Source organism: Solanum tuberosum, unplaced genomic scaffold (assembly GCF_000226075.1).
Source record: "Solanum tuberosum cultivar DM 1-3 516 R44 unplaced genomic scaffold, SolTub_3.0 scf00201, whole genome shotgun sequence".
Classification (NCBI taxonomy): Eukaryota; Viridiplantae; Streptophyta; class Magnoliopsida; order Solanales; family Solanaceae; genus Solanum; species Solanum tuberosum.
Window position 1 is genome coordinate 596,880 of NW_006239126.1, and position 17,998 is coordinate 614,877.

The 17,998-nt window shown below is 32.8% G+C and overlaps 4 protein-coding genes across 4 annotated transcripts; 1 reads left to right on the plus strand and 3 right to left on the minus strand.

The window, feature by feature from the left end:
* The first annotated feature begins 4,150 nt into the window (after positions 1–4,150).
* LOC102599517 (14.7 kDa heat shock protein-like) lies at positions 4,151–5,839 on the plus strand. The gene is made up of 2 exons (XM_006355398.2): positions 4,151–4,370; positions 5,314–5,839. The coding sequence occupies exons 1-2, from the start codon at positions 4,196–4,198 to the stop codon at positions 5,649–5,651; spliced, it is 513 nt and encodes a 170-aa protein (XP_006355460.1). The 5' UTR covers positions 4,151–4,195; the 3' UTR covers positions 5,652–5,839.
* Positions 5,840–6,236: 397 nt separating this feature from the next.
* Positions 6,237–7,609, minus strand: LOC102599842 (uncharacterized). The gene is made up of 3 exons (XM_006355399.2): positions 7,503–7,609; positions 7,307–7,388; positions 6,237–6,613 (listed from the first exon to the last, which is right to left on the minus strand). The coding sequence occupies exons 1-3, from the start codon at positions 7,563–7,565 to the stop codon at positions 6,426–6,428; spliced, it is 333 nt and encodes a 110-aa protein (XP_006355461.1). The 5' UTR covers positions 7,566–7,609; the 3' UTR covers positions 6,237–6,425.
* Positions 7,610–11,022: 3,413 nt separating this feature from the next.
* On the minus strand, positions 11,023–16,661 carry LOC102600512 (putative late blight resistance protein homolog R1A-10). Its single transcript, XM_006355401.2, has 2 exons — positions 16,574–16,661; positions 11,023–15,126 (listed from the first exon to the last, which is right to left on the minus strand). The coding sequence occupies exon 2, from the start codon at positions 12,900–12,902 to the stop codon at positions 11,265–11,267; it is 1,638 nt and encodes a 545-aa protein (XP_006355463.2). The 5' UTR covers positions 12,903–15,126; positions 16,574–16,661; the 3' UTR covers positions 11,023–11,264.
* Positions 16,575–17,249, minus strand: LOC107057657 (leukocyte receptor cluster member 1 homolog). Its single transcript, XM_015312408.1, has one exon. It carries the CDS (start codon positions 17,247–17,249, stop codon positions 16,575–16,577), a length of 675 nt encoding a protein of 224 aa, XP_015167894.1.
* Between the last annotated feature and the right edge of the window lie 749 nt (positions 17,250–17,998).

Consider the following 17,998-nt stretch of genomic DNA (forward strand, 5'->3'; position numbering starts at 1 on the left):
TATTAATAAAATATATGTATATAATTCATCGATTCGGTTCGGTTATTTCTTCGGGTTTTTTCGAATAAAACCATAACCAAACCAAATACTATCGGTTTTCAAAAATCTAAAACCAAACCAAACCCAAATAAAATCGATTTTATTTTATCGGTTTGGTTTGGTTTTTCGATTTGGATCGGTTTTTATCCAAACCGTGAACACCCCTACATAAAACAATAACAAACTTTATAATCTTCATATTAGCATTTGATATGTTGATTAGGCTGCAACAAAAACAAAAAAACATAGGGAATCTAAGTTAATTAGTAACTTTAACTTATCAATAGTAAAAACATATATAGATAATGTATTGTCATATTAATTACTGCATAAAATTGGCGTACCATAAACAATGAAACCACGTTGTAGACGTTTACCATCAAAACATAAGCAAAACTAATATTTTAATTTTTAATATTATGCAATATTCAATTAAGTAACTTTTACTATTTGAGGAAAAATTATGTGAAACGAAAAAGTAATATCTACAAGTCCACGATCATGTATATACGTACAATATACACATGTCAATAATTGATTTGATAATTTATTATTGAAAAACTCATACCTGCTCAACTCTGATATAAATTATGTTTGGGACTGTGCTGCAAGAAAATTTAACAATCAAAAAGATAATATATAATAAATCATTGGCAAAAAAAAAACATAAAAATGAATAATATATAACTTGATTAAAAAATTGATTTGAAAAAGGAATAGAAATTTAAGAGTCAATTCACGCTGTAGGGAGGGTTGAAGCCTAGATGTTTTCTTGAACAAACAACAAAATAAAGTTTCTTATACAAATCGTAAAGTCCTGACTGACTTTTCCTGTTCTGAAAACCTTTCAATTCAATAAAAAATCCTTCAAATTATCAATGCTTAGTATTCTAGGAATTAAGAATTATTACTAAAATTAACAGTAATTTACTACTTCCGTTTACTTTTAATTGTCATAATTTTCTTTTTAGAGTCAAATGATAATAATTTTGACAAATGTTTTATGATGTATTTTTTGATTATATTGATATGCAAAAAAATTGAATTTATAGTACTTTTCGTATAGTTTTTGAATATCTAAATTTTTTGTTTAAAATATCAAATTAATGTAATTTAATTTAACTTTGAAAATTGTCATAATTTTCTTTTTAGAGTCAAATGATAATAATTTTGACAAATATTTTATGATGTATTTTTTGATTATATTGATATGCAAAAAAATTGAATTTATAGTACTTTTCGTATAGTTTTTGAATATCTAAATGTTTTGTTTAAAATATCAAATTAATGTAATTTAATTTAACTTTGAAAATTAGTCAAATTGACTTTCGAAAAGCGCAACATGACAATTAAAAGTGGACAGAGAGTGTATTATTTTTTATTTTTCTTATAATAATATTGATTTATTGTTATAAAATTGCTTATTTACTTTCTCTTCTAATTTATAATTGTACTACAGAGTTATTATAATTTTAATCTTGATTGTTGAAAAACGCAATTAAGAGACTTTTTTTTAAAAATTAAATGTTATAAATTGCTTATACACGCTTCTATTATCATTCACTATGAAAATTATTAATTTATTATTTTTTGAAAGGTAATTAAAACATTATTGTTTAATATATAGTTAGATTTTTTAATTATAAAGAAACGGCTTCATTTGAGGGTAAAAAAAATAAAAAATAAAAAACGAAAGAAAAATATTTTACCCAAATCATGTGACTTTTTTCATATTTGTTTATTATTATTGTCTTTCCCAAAACTTTTCGTCACTATTAACTCATGGAAATCGTAAGAAAAAATAGGAGTGTGAATTTATGAATGATTTACTACAATTTGTTCACCAACTCTTTCTTATGTGGTACTTCGAATTTTGTTGAATTTTGAACTTACTTAACTGTTGCAAATAACCCTGAGATTTTTTAAGAAGAAGAAGAGTAGAAAATTTACAAAAATCGTAGTTTAAAAGTGAGAGGGAGCCCTCTATTTATAGCTAAAAAATAGTAGTATGAATATGTGCTAATTGTTCCTTATCAGAAAAGTTACAACCTTTCGAAAAAGTCACTGCTCAACAGAAAAATCACAACCTTTTGCAAAAGTCACAACTCATCGAAAATGTCAAAATCCGTCAAAAAAATCGCAACCCTTTGGAAAAGTCACATCTCTTTGAGAAAATCACAACCTTTTAATATGAAAGGGTATCTACATTTAATATAGTACAAATAATTAATTTAATAAATACAATAAATTAAGTATTTTTAATTGGAAATATTATAGTAATTCAATATTCTGTTTAGGAGTTCGCTTTTAAGGTAGTATAGAAGATAGATATAGATATACTAGTAAAATATTCACAATATATTTCACTCCTCAACAAAATTTCTTATTTCCTGGACATCCAACGTGCATTTTTCTCCTTATTCCCAAAATTAATTTGACGGCGTATACTGGATTGGTAGATGACATGTCCTATTTGTTGTCAATATTATAATCAAATCATGACTCAATAATTAATTTATTTTCTTTGTTGAATATTGTAGTCGATGGATAGTAGTTTGAATGATTAATATACAATGTATATATATATATAAAGCCAAATATGAAAACGATGACGTGACACCTCTCAATGACCTCTATTAGTATTTATCTATTTTGTCAATTTTTTGAGCTTTTATCTCATTTTAATTACAAATTAAAAATGTATTCATGATATAAAAAAACATTTAACTCCTATAATTAAATATATTCATGAATAAAATAAAAGTGAATATTAATATTCAAAGAGATTTCTTAGCCATTTTCTTACATTTTGTGTGATTAATTTAGATGAAACGTCCGACTTGTCATCACGACTATAGCCAAATTGTGGCACAACAATTAATTGTTTAAATTTCTTTGTTGAATGTAGTTTTATAGAAAGTTTAAAATAAGTGGAAATGTACACAAACTCGCTTCATTTTAAAATGTTGATTAAAATCAACCATTGGCTTAAAAATAGCCAGAACTTCTCATCTGAAAAGTTAATCAGATTTTTTTTTTAACAACTGATCAGTAGTCTGCACAATGATCTTTAACATTAATAAAGACTATTTTGATTTTTAATTTCTTAAAATTTAACATCAAGTTGAATCATGGTGTTTTTTTTTTAAATATTATTTATTTAAGGTCTTAATTAGCTATTTTTAATTATAATTTGAAGAGATTTTCTGGAGTTATTCTCTAAAACAAAAACTTGTCTAACTCCTAAACGTATATCTAGACTAAAAAGGTTACGTCTTACGATACTTTTACCCTCAAAAATCACCTCAAATGCGTTTTTACTATGCTCCGCCACAAAGCTCGCCCCAAAACGCCTTGCAAAATGTAAATTAGCAATTCTACAATCAATTTTCACTCAATTCTCAAATTGGGGTCTCTCTTTTCTTTCCACAACTATTTTTTAAAAACTAATATTATGATCTTTTTTTCTGTTTTCTTGGGGTGGGTAGGTGGGGGAGGGGGGAGATATGGGTTTTAATTAATGGGAACTTATGCAAATAGCCACTATAATAAACTTAATTATGCTACATAACTATAGTGTGCATATTTACGGGATGTAGTTACAGTTTAAGCTGTCTTGTTTGTATATTTCGCGGATTTGTATAATTCACAGGTTTGTATAATTTACAGGTATATTTGTATAATTCAGTTATTTTTGTATAAACTCAAAATAACGAATTTATACAATTACAAACATTAGAAGTGTACGCAGTTATACAAATTATATTATACAAATTTCGAATTATACAAAAGTTATACAAATTATATTATACAAATTATACAAAAGTTATACAAATTTTATTATACAACTTCTGAATTATACAAGCGTGCAAATTATAGAAACTAAAAAGCTGAGCCGCGTAATTGTAGCTAAAAGTAGTTCGCGAATTGTAATTAAGATAAAATAGCTATGTCAACTAATTAACTAGTATATGTTTGCTTATACGCGTAATTTTCCCTTAGGTTTGTTTGACTATGGGCCTATATGTCTCAACCCATGTAGTTAACATGGGCCTAATGGCCCAAAATTAGGCCCAAGATAGCAAACCAAAAGGTACCATTTCCATAAACCACTCTAAAACCCTTGATCGAGATAATCACAGATCGATCGGAAAAAATGTCAATGGCTCTAAGTATCAGAAAAGCCACCGGAGCTTCGACACTGTTCAAATTACTCAGCTCCAAATCCCAAATTACTACTGCTGCTCCTTCAATGACACGCTTTTTTTCCTCCATTACAACTTCAGATTCAAATTCCTTGAGCAATGAGCAGAAAAACTCTACTGAGCCAAGTAATTGATTCATCCGTTTACCTCTTTTTCTTATTTACACTTTATGTTATGTGATATTTGTTCATTTACATTAGGTAGAATGTATATTTTATGTTGAGCCGATTATCAACACATTTAAGTTGGCTGTATTTCGCATATGGTTATTCAACTAATAGTTATTATCTCTCAGAAAGTTATTTTCATGTTGAAGAAAATTGGAATCTAAGAAGAAAGATGAATTTTTGAGATAATAACCTATTAATTAACTGATCATTTGAGAAATCAACTCCATTTGTGTTGTGTTCAGAGTATTTTTGGTTTAGTTAGAGATTTGATTAAAGTATTGAAATTGGTGTGTTAGAGAATATTGCTAATTTATTTATCCTAAAAGAAATTGAGTAGGAGTATGAAACAAACCAAAAATGGAACTATAGGTTTCTTTCCATTTGCCGAAACTTTGCTCAATTTTCGTGAGTAGAGTCACTTGGTAACTATGTATTTGTGTGGGTGGGAGGTAACATGTATCTAGTGGAATAGTCTATGTGCGCGCAAGCTGGCAAAACACCATCATTATTGGGGGAAAAAAAATGTATACTTGATTTATATGGCTGGAGCACCCAAAGGTGTAGCGTAGTAGCATAGTGGTCAATGACATGAATGCAAACCTTGGAGTCCAGGTTCAAAGCTCAGCAAGAAGCAAAAACACAATAATTAATTTCTTCTCACGTGCCTAAGCCTTGGTGAGCAGAGTTACTTGATGTGTCTATGTTGGGGGAGGTAGTGTTATCTGGTGGTAAAGTTGAGGTTTACGAAATTGGCTCAGACGTCAGTGTTATCCAAAAAGAATTAAATGATTGATATGGCCAGTCGTAACTAGTTTGAGATTGAGCTCTAATGGTTGTTTTTGTTTACTTCCATTGAAGGTCGAAGCTCTGTTATTCATTTTCCCTGTGTTTATTTGCAGTTCTCGTGACGGGTGCTCCACAAGAATTCAAGATGGAGAACCCGTTTCAGTCAGTAGGACCGAAAGAGGTGCTAGAAGTGGATACACTGAAGGATGGTATACTTGTGAGAGTGGCAATGCCTGGCGTTGGTGAAGATGGGATTAAGGTATGGTTAGAGAACAACACGGTTTACTTCACTGGCAAAGGAGAAATAGAAGTGGAATCTGAGGAATCAGGGAGGAAATACGGAGGAAGTCTCGAGTTTAGCACTGATTGCTGTAAAGCTGAGAAGGTTGAAGCACAAATGAAAAATGGTATTCTTAGAATGGTAATTAAAGGTGAGATGGGACAAGATTGAATGTCTTAATGTTCTCTTTTTGTTCATCTTGTTGATATATCCTTTGTAGTATGAACACTTTGTACTATTTTAGGAAATGTTTGATCAAAGTTCTATACTATATGATGGTTGTTGAAATTACTCAATTAATATGGATCAGAATGCTTGCAAATATTGTTTGAGAAAAATGATATTTCTTGTTGTGTGTCTCTTGAATCTTTGGTACTCCATTCCACTTAGTTTGACATGTTTACTATTTGGAGAGTTTGAAGGTTTGTTTTAGCTGTACAAATGAAATGACTTGTAGCTACATAAATATCTATGGTTTGTTCTAAATCACACGTTTCAACAGTCTTTCTTTCATTCTGAAACTTTGTGCCTAGTGAAACACTATCACATAAATTGATATGGAGAGAGTACTTACTTAGGTTCACTACAACAACATACCTAATGTAATCTTCACAAGTGGGGTCTTAGGAGAGTAATGTGTACGTTAACCTTACCTCTTCGTTAAAAAGGAAGAGAGGTTGTTTCCAAAAGATCGTCAGCTAGCAGGTTATTTAAGTTCACTATTGAATTGATTTATGTTTTTCTTATCTGGTAGAGTATAAAGAAACTAGAAACTTTATACAATGAACAAAAGGAGAAACTCACCAGTAATCAATTGGAAACACAACATTCCCAACAAATAAACATTTGAAAGAATATGTATTTGACTCCTTTGTTAGCATGATAAATTCATACATGTCAACCCCATGAATGAATGTTCATCAATCAAACTCTTTGTTCTTTCGATTAATCAATCATCTTCTTGGTGCTCCAACGCAAGTTCAGTAAACTAAAGAAGAAGGCGAAAATTTGGCTATGGTGTTCATTGATCTTGTGGCTCTTCACTGCACCATTTTTTTCCTGGTGATGATTTCTAACATCCCCTCTTACAATCACTTGCTTTTTCCCAACATCTATTGTATACTCCCTCATCCCTGTCAATATTAGTTACAATAATTTAAATTTCAGAACTTTATTAGCATGTATAAAAACTCTATACAAGTGCATAAAGGTAGCTAAGAGTAAAACACCTAATTAGTGGAAATAGGTAAATTTAACTTAAAATTCCCGGCGTCTGTCCTGAAGTGAGTTGAGAATCATAAAATTTCATGTCAAATTACAGCAGAAACAAAAATATTACTCCTGATGTCTCAATTTATATGATCCACTTTCTTTTTTAGTCCATTCTAAAAACTAAAAAGAATGAAACATTTTTATATTTAATAATAATTTAAGTTTAAAATATCCATTTTATTCTTGATGAAATGATTTATACCTACACAAACATATATAACTTATTTTAGAGTACAAGTTTCAAAAGTTTTTCTTTCTTTCTTAAATTCTGTCAAGTCAAACTTCATCACATACATTGGTCGATATATGTAACCGTGGGAGGCGTAGGTACCCTATGGAATTAGTGATTTATGCCAGCAAGAATACGATCAAGTTGTCAATGAAATGGATTAAGAACCATTCATTTATCGGTGAGGCAAAAAAAAATACCAACACCTCATACAAAATTTCTGAACTTCCCTACTTTTATATGTTAACATAAAAATAACAAGCTGACTCTGGACATCACGATTATAAAAATTCACAAACATATAATAACCCTAAGTTTTTTTTACCTGTTATCCTTGACATGATTTGAGATATTCTGCTCCTGCAATGTGTGCATCCCAAATCTGCATTCACCACCACCACCTGAAACTAATATCCACTAACCTTCATTAGAAAACTAAATACATAATTATATTTTTTCCTTTGCTAAAACACAAATTAAGATGATGAAAGAATTTTTTTTATAATTAATTAAAAACTTACTGAGGGAAGCTTAAGATTAGCAACACTTAACAAAGTTTGTTTTTGACATTTTGATTTCTCCATTCTATTGCTATGAGATTTTTTCTCTGATTAAGAGGAAGAGAATTGTTGGCCTAATGGACTAATTATTGTATTCTACAGCCTGGTCAACATATATATTAATACATCCTACTAAACCTTATCTATCCTAATTAATATTTAATCACTTTTCAACATTTATACTCTAATACATTTAACGTATAGGAACAAACTAGAATATTTATTATTATAATCCTGGCTTTATGTCATTATGTGCCAGATTACTTAGATTATTAGGATGTGTTTGGAAAACGTTTCTCTGCAAAATAAGCGATTTTTAATTTCTTACGTATTTGATTAGTAAACAGAAAATATTATTCCAAAAATATTTATATATAATTTATGAGAAAGAGTGCAGAGAGGCGGAGCTAAGTGAGGGTTCCCTGTATTTATATTAGAAAATTAAATAAATATATATGTATACTAACTTGTAAACCCCTTAATAAAATGATTTGATGGCTTAGTAGAACCCCAAACTCTTAATCCTGACTCAACCTGTGTATGAGTGGGGGTGGGAATTATTGTGTTGTGGGTATGGAGGAGACCAATAACGTGGAATTGTGACTTGTAAAATTTATCTTTCCTACTCTTTCTAAGAAAGTCATTTTCTTTTAATTTTGAAAACATTTTAATTAATCAAACATATGAGATAATAGCAAAACATTTTTTTTTTCAAAAAGATATTTATTCCTTTGGTACCAAACAGACCCTAAGACAAATGTATTCAAAATTAGAGTCATGAAGAATAGTTGGGTAAGAGTTTGGCACGTTATAGCCATCAATAACGAACTTGTACCTTTTTTTACTTCAAGGTGGTTTTCATGTTCCCATCACATACTTTTATTTAAATACTTTATCTTAATATATGTCGCACTCTTTCTTTTTCTAATCTGTTTCGAAAAAAAATGTTACCTTTCTATAATTAAAAAATACTTTAACTTTAAATTCTTTTTCTTACACTTAATGAGATGATTTGTAGTCACCCAAATATCTAAAATTTGTTTACACAAAACTATTTGAAAGTTTTTTTTCTTAAATTTTTTATCAAATCCTGTTACATAAATTGAGACGGATTACTAAAATAATAGTAGGTGCTCATATTCAGAAGAATCAGAGAGCTTTGCCAAAGATATTAGTAGTTTATTTTATCTGTATGGGAAGTACCATAATTTATTTATTAGTCTGTGAAGCAGGTAAAACAGCTACTGGTAAGAGATAATAGGAGTTTTTAATACTCCTTTCGTCCCAATTTATGTGACACATTTCGTTTTTTAAGAGTCAAACAATTTAAGTTTGATCGAAAACTTGCTCATGAAATCTTCAAATTTTTTAAAATGAAATTTATATGTTTGTAAACTCCATAATAAGTACTATAAGTCACAATAATTGACAATTCAAAGTATTTAAAAAATATAAAAAAATTATGATAAAAATAAATTTATTTAAATCTCGAAATCTGAAATATGTCATATAAATTGATATAAAGGGAGTAATATATTATAGTTGGAATAATTTAAAAATGCCGCCAACTAACCATATGAGTAATGAGGAACAGGTCAATCAGTTGACCCCTACAAGCCTAATCCCACTAGGTCCAATACTTTAGACGGTTACCCCATATGTATTTTTTTAATTTAGTAGCTCCTGATGTTTGAGTCAATAAAAAGGAAAAATTTATGTAAAACAATAGCTAGTAGTAGAAGTATAAGAAAGCATTCTGAACAGTGACTACAATAAAATAATACATAATCGAAGTAAAATAAATTAAATAATAGCTAGTACTCCCTTCGTCTCATTTTATGTGAGGTACTTTGACTCGGCACAAAGTTGAAGAAAGAAAGGAAGACTTTTAAAACTTGTGGTCCGAAATGAATGATAGAAATTTGTGTGGCTGTAAATTATTTCATCAAGGGTAAAATAGATATTTTATAGTTAAATTGTTACTTAATACTCCCTCCGTTTCAAAAAGAATGTCCTTATTTCCTTTTTAGTCTGTTTAAAAAAAAATGACCTATTTCCTTTTTTGGTAACATTTTAATTTCAGCTTTCCACGTGGCATGTCTAAAGCCACAAGATTGAAGGACAATTTAGTACATTTGACATAACTTTAATTTAGGACCACAAGATTCAAAAGTCTTCTTTATTTTCTAAAACTTCGTGCCAAGTCAAACCAGGTCACTCTTTGTGAAACGGAGGGAGTATAGAAATGTGTCTTTTTTTTTTTGGACTGACTAAAAAGGAAAGTAAGTCACATAAATTGGGACAAAGGAAGCAGTAGAAATTGAAGGATAAAAAACTACTCAAGCAACACTCCTACCTACTAACCTACTACTCTAATTTTTGTGTCCTTCACAATCTCCTATTTAAGGTCATATTTTCAATAAGTTGAAACTGAGTCATGTGTGGCCTAATCACCTTTCTCCAATACTTCTTCGCCTACCTCTCTACCTATCCTGAAACCATTCAAAGTCAACCTCTCACACCTTGGGGGCATCCGTACCTCTCATCTTCACATGCTCAAATCATCTAAGTCTTGTTTCACACATTTGTCCTCCACTGGACCACTTTCATCTCGTCTCAGATATCCTTATTTCTAATTTTATCTCTCCTTATATACACACATCAAACGCAGCAAAACACGATTTTGTAAATGAGAAATTTGAAGATAGACAAACTTGACAAGTACAGCTTCCAAGTCTAAGGGATATCAAACAAATACATGTGGATGTGAAACAGAACTTCTAAAATATTTAAAAAGGGACAGCCCGGTGCACTAAAGTTTTAATCTTATAAAAACTTGAATCGGTGACCTCCTAGTCACATGATAACAACTTTACCAGTTACTCCAAAGTTCTCTCTTGCAAATAATGCCCTTCGAACAATATGTGCAAAAATCTTCAAATTACAATACAAAATCTTAGACCAAAGGTATTTTTGTTATCTGGAGAAGTTTTGATGATGAAATCAGCTGCTTTTACTACCAGGAGAAAAAACAGAAAGAACAAATTCCCACAAGGAAGACAACACTTGGTGTCTTCCTCTGAATCTTCGTCAACCTTGTCCGAAATTCCCTCTGTTGCTTATTCATCAGAATCTCTTTGTACAATGGCCGGGTTTACAGTAACTGTAAAGCGAATAATATTGAGAGATTATCGTAGTTGGAAACTCAATACAATGCAAATTCACATATATACTTCGAAAATATTTAAACATACTAACTAACTTCGATTAGACAACCAAATTTGATCGTAAATCATTTTACTTACCTGTGTTATCGAAGGCATAAGCTTTAAGCAGGTTGTTTCCCAAATCTTCCTGCTCTTTTTTAATCTGCTCAGCAAAATTCACAAGGGTAGGAGAACATTCATGCAACTCAATTAACTGTAGTGTCATACTATCCGCGAATCCTCGAGGAATCTCTTCTAAATGACGGCAATATCTGATAATTACGCGCTCAAGGCATGGGAAATAATCATCAGCAGCTCTCCAATACATGATGTCCAAATCGTCAAGGAGAACGAACTTCAATGCAAGATATCCCATCTCTGTGACTTCCCACATTGCTTCTGAGCCTGAGCCCACTTCAGCATAGAAGGCACAAACCTTCAATTGGAGCACCTCGAGTTTGGGCAACTTGCTAATGATTGTCATATCCTCCCATGGTAAAAAAAGTGTGACGAAGTGTCAACTTTTTGAGATTTTGTGGAAAGAATCCGCACACGGAAGCCTGAAACCTGAACATAACAAGCCATAGCCACCAGCTGCAATTTTTAGTGCCTCAAGCTCATGCAGATGTTTTAGATTATCTAGCCATTCGGGCTCATCAAAAAATTCATCAGCACCACCAAGAACCCCCGATTTTTTAACATTCCTAATCCTTTCAAATATTTCCTTTGTACAACAAGAAGGATTCAAACCAGAAACATTTAGCAAATTTTCCAAAATCGGGTGCTTAGCTGATATGTTCCGAGGAGGATATAAGAACATGGATGTACAACGAAGATACCTCAACTGATACACTTGCCAAATTCCAATTGGTAAGGATACGCTCCTTTTTAGTGCTAGACGGGGTTGAGAAACAATGAGAGTTTCTAAATTCCAAAAATCGGCAAGTGCTAGATCCTCAGGAACATTATAAGCTGTCAATGCCAAATACCTTAAACCAACTAGGTGTAGTATTTCACTAGGGAAATAACTGAATCCCACCGCCTCCAAGTCCAACACTCGAAGAAGTTTAAAATGACCCAGGCTGAAAAGTAAATCTGGCCATAATTCATCGGCAGAAAAATGAAGAGAACGTGTTTTCTTATGAGTAACATCATCAAAATGAATATGACGATAAGTACCATCTGAACAAACTGACATCCAGTGACAACCTTCAGGAGGAAACTCAGGTCCAAAGGATTCGCGATATATAACATAGGAATACAAAAGCCTCTCCCCTTCAGCTTCTCTCAAGCATAAATCATGTAGAAGATCATGAATTCTACATGCCTTGATTGATCCTGTCAAATTTCGTCTACTAACAACAAGAAGATTTTTATCAATAAGATCATGTAAAAGATTAGCAGCCACTTTTTCCAATCCCTCGAGCCCCTTTAGCTCTATGAGTCCTTCTGCAACCCATAATCTAATCAGTTTCTTCACAGAAATCTCTCTAGCTTTCGGAAAAACTCCAAAATACAGAAAACAAGTTTTCAAATGAGATGGAAGATGTTTATAGCTCAAAGCGAGCACTCTTGAGCAATGTTGATAATCATCAAGGTTTACTAATAAGCTCATACTTTGAGCTACTTTCATCCACTCATCAAGTGTCTTGCTAGAAAGAAGACCTGCAACCACAGAAATCATTAGTGGTAATCCTTTGCAACTTTCTACAACTACCTTTGCGACGTTATCAAATTCATTTGGACAATCCTTTTTGCCAAACGCCTTTTGGCAAAACAAATTCCAACTTTCTTCTGGCTCCAGGAAACGCATTGGAAACGGATCCTTAGGAGAGCTAGCATATTGAGCAACATTCATGTCCCGAGTAGTCAACAATATTCGACTTCTATTATTGTTTTCTGGAAAACATAATCTAATGTCATCCCATGCCTCCGTGCTCCATATGTCATCCACAACAATCAAATACCTCCTACTCTTTAAACTTTTTTGCAAGCGATCTGCTAGATCTCCATCGCTTACCTTATCAAGCTCTCCTTTCACCCCAATAGCATCTTGAAGGAGACATAACAGCATCTTTCTTAAAGTGTAGTCCTTGGACATAGTAATCCATCCACGAACACCAAAGAAGCTCAGCACTGAAGGATCATAAAACATTTTTTTGGCAAAAAGTTGACTTACCCATACCACCCATCCCAGCAATAGAGATCACTTCAAGTTGAGATGAGTATCCCATAAGTTGACTCCTTATGAAATCTTGTTCAATGTTGTACCCCACCATATCATTCTCCAACATTGAAACATGCGATCGTGGTGAGCTAGAACCACCAAGTGAAAGACTTCCAGGTTTCAAATTGTTATTCTTGATCTGCTTGATGAGCACTTTCTTGACAGACTCAACGTCTTCTATAGTTTGTTGCAACATCTCAAGAAGCCTCTTGTTTGCCTTTGTTCGATTGTGTTCATCCTTCTCTATAATCAGTTGTTGTAAATGTGATTCAATTTGGTCTTCTGCTTCATGTGCTAGATCTTTGACTTTCTCTTGCAAATCATTTGTTGGTTCGTTATCAATATTGTCAAGAAGCTCTTGCAGAGAGCTAACCTTTTCGTAGAGTAATTGCAAATGTTCTTTGTGACTCTCCTGAAGGTCCAAGCGAGATTGTGGAAACTGATGTATTGTTCCCTATCAGAGAAATTACAGCAGCATAAGCAGCCATATCTGCAAAACAGAGATCTATGCAAAATTTGTGAATAGTTGGAACTTAAAATGATAAATAGAGACAAGCACTTGATGGACTTAACTGCAATTTGCAAATTAAGTATGGCAATTGTTAAGTCAACTAATCTTTTTATATTCAATCTCACCTTCCCTGAAGCAACACATAAGCAGGGTGGGGATATATAAAAAGGAAAATAATTTTTTTATTATTAGTTACTGTCTCCATTGACTTGATCAGTCTCTGAAAAGTTGAATGTATAATATATCTTTATATCAATCTCTAAACTTAATTTTAAAGATGGAGGTTAACATGATTGGTTTGTTTACTGAGAAGCAAAAAGAAAGAGTAATACTTGGTTTTATCTTGAAAATGTATTTTCAATTATTTGGCTTTAATCTCTTTCTTGAATGTTAACATATTGTATCATAATATGAAAAGAATTAAAACCAAAGAGCCAACATTAACAGTTCTAAGACTTTTTCTGAAGCTTTGATCTGTAGATGTTAAAAGAGAACCTTGAAACAATGGTAAAGTCATCTCCACATGACCTATAGATCATGGGTTCAAGCAATCACTAATATTTGTGTTAGAATAAACTGTCTATATCACACCTCTTGGGGTGTGGTCCTTCTCCAAATGCTACTGACGTGGAATATTTTGTATACCAAACTGCCTTTTTGATTTTTAGATGCTACAACCGTTACTTAAAATCAAGTTCAGGGTGCTAAAATGATGCAGTTAGCAAGTTATCCAATTATTAGGTATCTAAAACGAATTCTCCAAAGAAAAGGAAGACACCGAAAGAAATATTAATCAACATTCAACACTAATGAACTCGTTTCTACTACAATGCAGAGAAATTTTTAACCTGGAAAGGTCCAACCATAGTGAAATAATACCTTAAAAGCCCAAAAAAAGAAAAAAGGAAAAACAAAACAGAATGACGAAAAAAATTTAACAGGAGACCCCCCTAAAATTTTCAATTTTTTAAAGGGAATTTATCTTCAAGTGAAACAGATGACATGAACATAAAAAAAATGCAAAGAAACAAAACCCAGCCAAATCAAAGATCCAAATTAACAAATTCAAAACTTCTTTTGGATAAAGATTTCGAAAAGCCGATTATCTTTGAGAGTCTTCTGTAGCCTATGACTGTCCAAATTTATTCTCTAAAGCACAAATATCTTCAGCAACTTCAAGCTAACAATACAGGAGCACTACTACTATAAGAAGGAAATTCAACTTTTCACTTCATAACATCTATGGCATGTACACAAGGGAAGAAGCAGGGCATTTTGCTGCTCAGAAACATTTTTGGGATCGGCTTCCCAGGGGTATTGGTTTTTGACTTATTCTTTTTCAGAAAGTATAAACCCAGGCTAAGCAAGAATTCCATAATCCACTGCCAGGTCAATCAGGCCCTTCGAACTGAACAGTTCCCTCGAGCATACGATTTGCTCTCTGTACAGGATATGGACTCTCCGATGCGCTTGCCAAACTAAAGTAGATACAATGCGAGCATGGAACTTTTTGCATATGTTTCGGTGAAATGAAAATAGACATATTCAAGAATAGAACTGCATCCAGCCATGCTTTTTCCTGGAGAGCTCTCAGTAAACAATTCTAGGTACAACAGATCCACTTTCTTTGTGTTCTTTGCCCTGCATGAAGACGTACAAAAAGGAAAAGCAATCATGCTGATGATTCCCTAGCTCCCGAAGTATTGAAAAATCTAAAGTAACAATAAACTCGAGGAAAATACAGACAAAAAGGTAAAGAAAGATTCCAGCTTTTAACAAATGAAAACAATCTCTACTCAGCCAGAGATTTTACCAACCAACCGGAGCTTTGCAGTTGCTCAAATGATCCATAATTAGAAATGCATAAATTCCTCCCACCCCACCTTTTTTCTAAAACAAATGATATACAGATGTACCCTCAAGAACTTTCCCTTTCCCCCACACACAATCTCTCCTTTCTCCAAATTGAGTACACAACACCGTGTGGATACACCTCAAGAGTGCTTCGAAAATACAAAAAATCTATTGAAAATAAAATAATATATGTCCCACTCTTGACTCTTGTAACTTGAGCTATATAAAAATGTTCGACAGCATCTTGTTGAATGAACAAATATTTTAAGGAAAAAAAAGAATCCTGATGAGATTTATAAGAGGTCTCAAAATGGAAATTACTCTCCCAAATTAATTGCCACAGGACTAACAGGTATTCTCACAAGAAGTCTGTGTAAGCATTCAAGGAACAAAACAATCTTGCAGAAATTCCATTTAAATCAGTACCAAGATGACTCATAATTTTTTGGTAAACAGACTGACATTTACCTTCTCACCCACTATTTTACGCTGGGTCACCACACTACAAACCCTGCAAAGCCTATGTAATGCTCCAATAGAGTTCATGAAATTCAACTCAAAACCCCTAACATCCTACAAGAAATCTGAAGCATGGGTTGATTCTGTACCTCTATGAAGCTTTCTGAAACCAGAAGACACAGGATGGAAAACTACAGAGTTCACCTGGTAGAGTCTTGTCGGAAATTCTTCTAGAATAGGGACTACTTCTAACTTTTTTTTCTTTCAGAAAAATAAGGAATCGTGCAATCTACCCATGAGAATCTCTCCATCTGAACCGCCTGAAACTTAGAGAAGCTCGGTAAAGAAGAAATCTTTACTTCATTATTCAAAGAGCCACCCTTGGTTTCCAAGAGAGAGGCTTAGGCTTTATGTAGTATTGTTTAAAATGTTAGGATCACAAGTAATTGAGATTTGGGGCACTTTGATTTGCTCACAAAGAGAAATCTTTATCACTTGTCAGTTCTAACTAACCTACTTCTGAACCTAAGCCACCACCCAAGTACCAAAACTTCACTGACTGAGAAATTGTCATACGAGCTTGAAAGAAGTTGAAATACATTAAAACTCAGGAAAATGTTAACTACAAGCAATGATCTTTACAAAGCTTTACGAATCACCAGAATTGGTAGCTTGTTACATTGAAAAACATCAACAAATTGTAAATCAAACAAGCAATGATCTTTACAAAGCATACCGACTAACTCATTAGCAACTTTAAAGTGCCAATACTCACCTCATCTTCGTCGTGAGAATCCTCCATCTCTTCGATTCTTCTCCATTAACAAAGCTCTCTCTCTTCCCTTTTCCTTCCTCTCCCTCTCCAACCTCTCTTGTCGCAATTCCTCCACCGTCTTTTTCCCATTACTCTTTTTCACAGACCTTGAATAATCATTATCTTCGTCACTCTTTTCACTAGAATCCTCTTTCGGTTTCTCCAAATACCAAGGCAATTTCGTTCCTTTACCAACAATTCCATACCCTAACCTATACTTCTCATCCTCCGGAGTAATAACTCTCGGTGGTTGTTCTTTCTTCGCTCTCTTCTTATCCCTTCCGTCTTTCTCCTCATCTTTTACTTTAACTGGATCAAATATTCGAATCCCTTCGAACAAGTTGATGTGGTTAGAATCCTTCTTTCCCGGTTTCTCCTCCGGCGATTTCTGTTCTGATGACGATTTTTTGACGTGACTTGACGATGAAGACGACGGCGCTGCTGCAGATGATAAGCCACGGGCTTGACGAAGCTGCTCGAGCCGATATTCGGAATCGCGCTTGCGAGATTGTTCCTGCTTGAGCTGTTCCTCTTTAGCCGCGGCTTCCTCGTCTCGCTTTACTTTCTCACGGTTATCGAAGTTGTACACGTTCCATCGCTTCTGTGGGAGAATGTTCAAACCTCCATGGCCTCCCATAGCTTGATTGGTTTAGATCTCTGGAACAACAGACGAATGAATTGGGGAAATTGATATCCCTAATTTCTGTAATTGAAGTTTATCAGGAGATCAATATCGTGTCGGTTCCTGGCTCAAACTTGCTTTATAATGGGCCAAGCCTGACGGTTTACAGCACTGGCCTCAGAGCCGGGTGATTTTAAACTTTTGACCTTATTTTATGTTTAATATAAGTTGGGAAAATTGTATAAAATAACAAATTGTTAATTTAAATTAAATGTTATAACCATAGTTTCATTTAATTATAATCCGTAGCAAACAATTGTCATTCGCCTCTCTCCCCAACGAATCTCGCTCGCCACTCTCCCTTGCCTCTATCACTTTATACAAACACAAATGTATAAATTGCGTTTGTGTTTGTATAAAACGAGAGAAAACTGTATATACAAATACAAATACAAATACATATATTTTCATCATATAAACTTATAATTATACAAATACAGATCTTCCCCTACCAGTTCTCTAAAGTCTTTCTTTCTTCCTCGCTTTATACAAACACAAATTATACAAATTACAATGTATAATTTGTGTTGTATAAAGCGAGAGAGATTTGCTATACAAATGTTTTATTCGATTCAATTGTATACAAATTCAAATTTTATGCAGATATACAAACACAATTATTGATACATATACATAGTAGTTACATATATACAATTGAATCGAGAGGCTGCCAACGATTTATACAAATTTGATGCTCCATAGCA

Coding starts and splice junctions, on each gene's coding strand:
- LOC102599517 (XM_006355398.2), top strand. CDS start 4,196: ATGTCAATGGCTCTAAGTATCAGAAAAGCCACCGGAGCTTCGACACTG. Junction 4,371..5,313: donor GAAAAACTCTACTGAGCCAA/GTAATTGATTCA, acceptor GTTTATTTGCAG/TTCTCGTGACGGGTGCTCCA.
- LOC102599842 (XM_006355399.2), bottom strand. CDS start 7,565: ATGGAGAAATCAAAATGTCAAAAACAAACTTTGTTAAGTGTTGCTAAT. Junction 7,389..7,502: donor CTAATCTTAAGCTTCCCTCA/GTAAGTTTTTAA, acceptor AGTGGATATTAG/TTTCAGGTGGTGGTGGTGAA. Junction 6,614..7,306: donor AATCATGTCAAGGATAACAG/GTAAAAAAAACT, acceptor TAATATTGACAG/GGATGAGGGAGTATACAATA.
- LOC102600512 (XM_006355401.2), bottom strand. CDS start 12,902: ATGTTTTATGATCCTTCAGTGCTGAGCTTCTTTGGTGTTCGTGGATGG.
- LOC107057657 (XM_015312408.1), bottom strand. CDS start 17,249: ATGGGAGGCCATGGAGGTTTGAACATTCTCCCACAGAAGCGATGGAAC.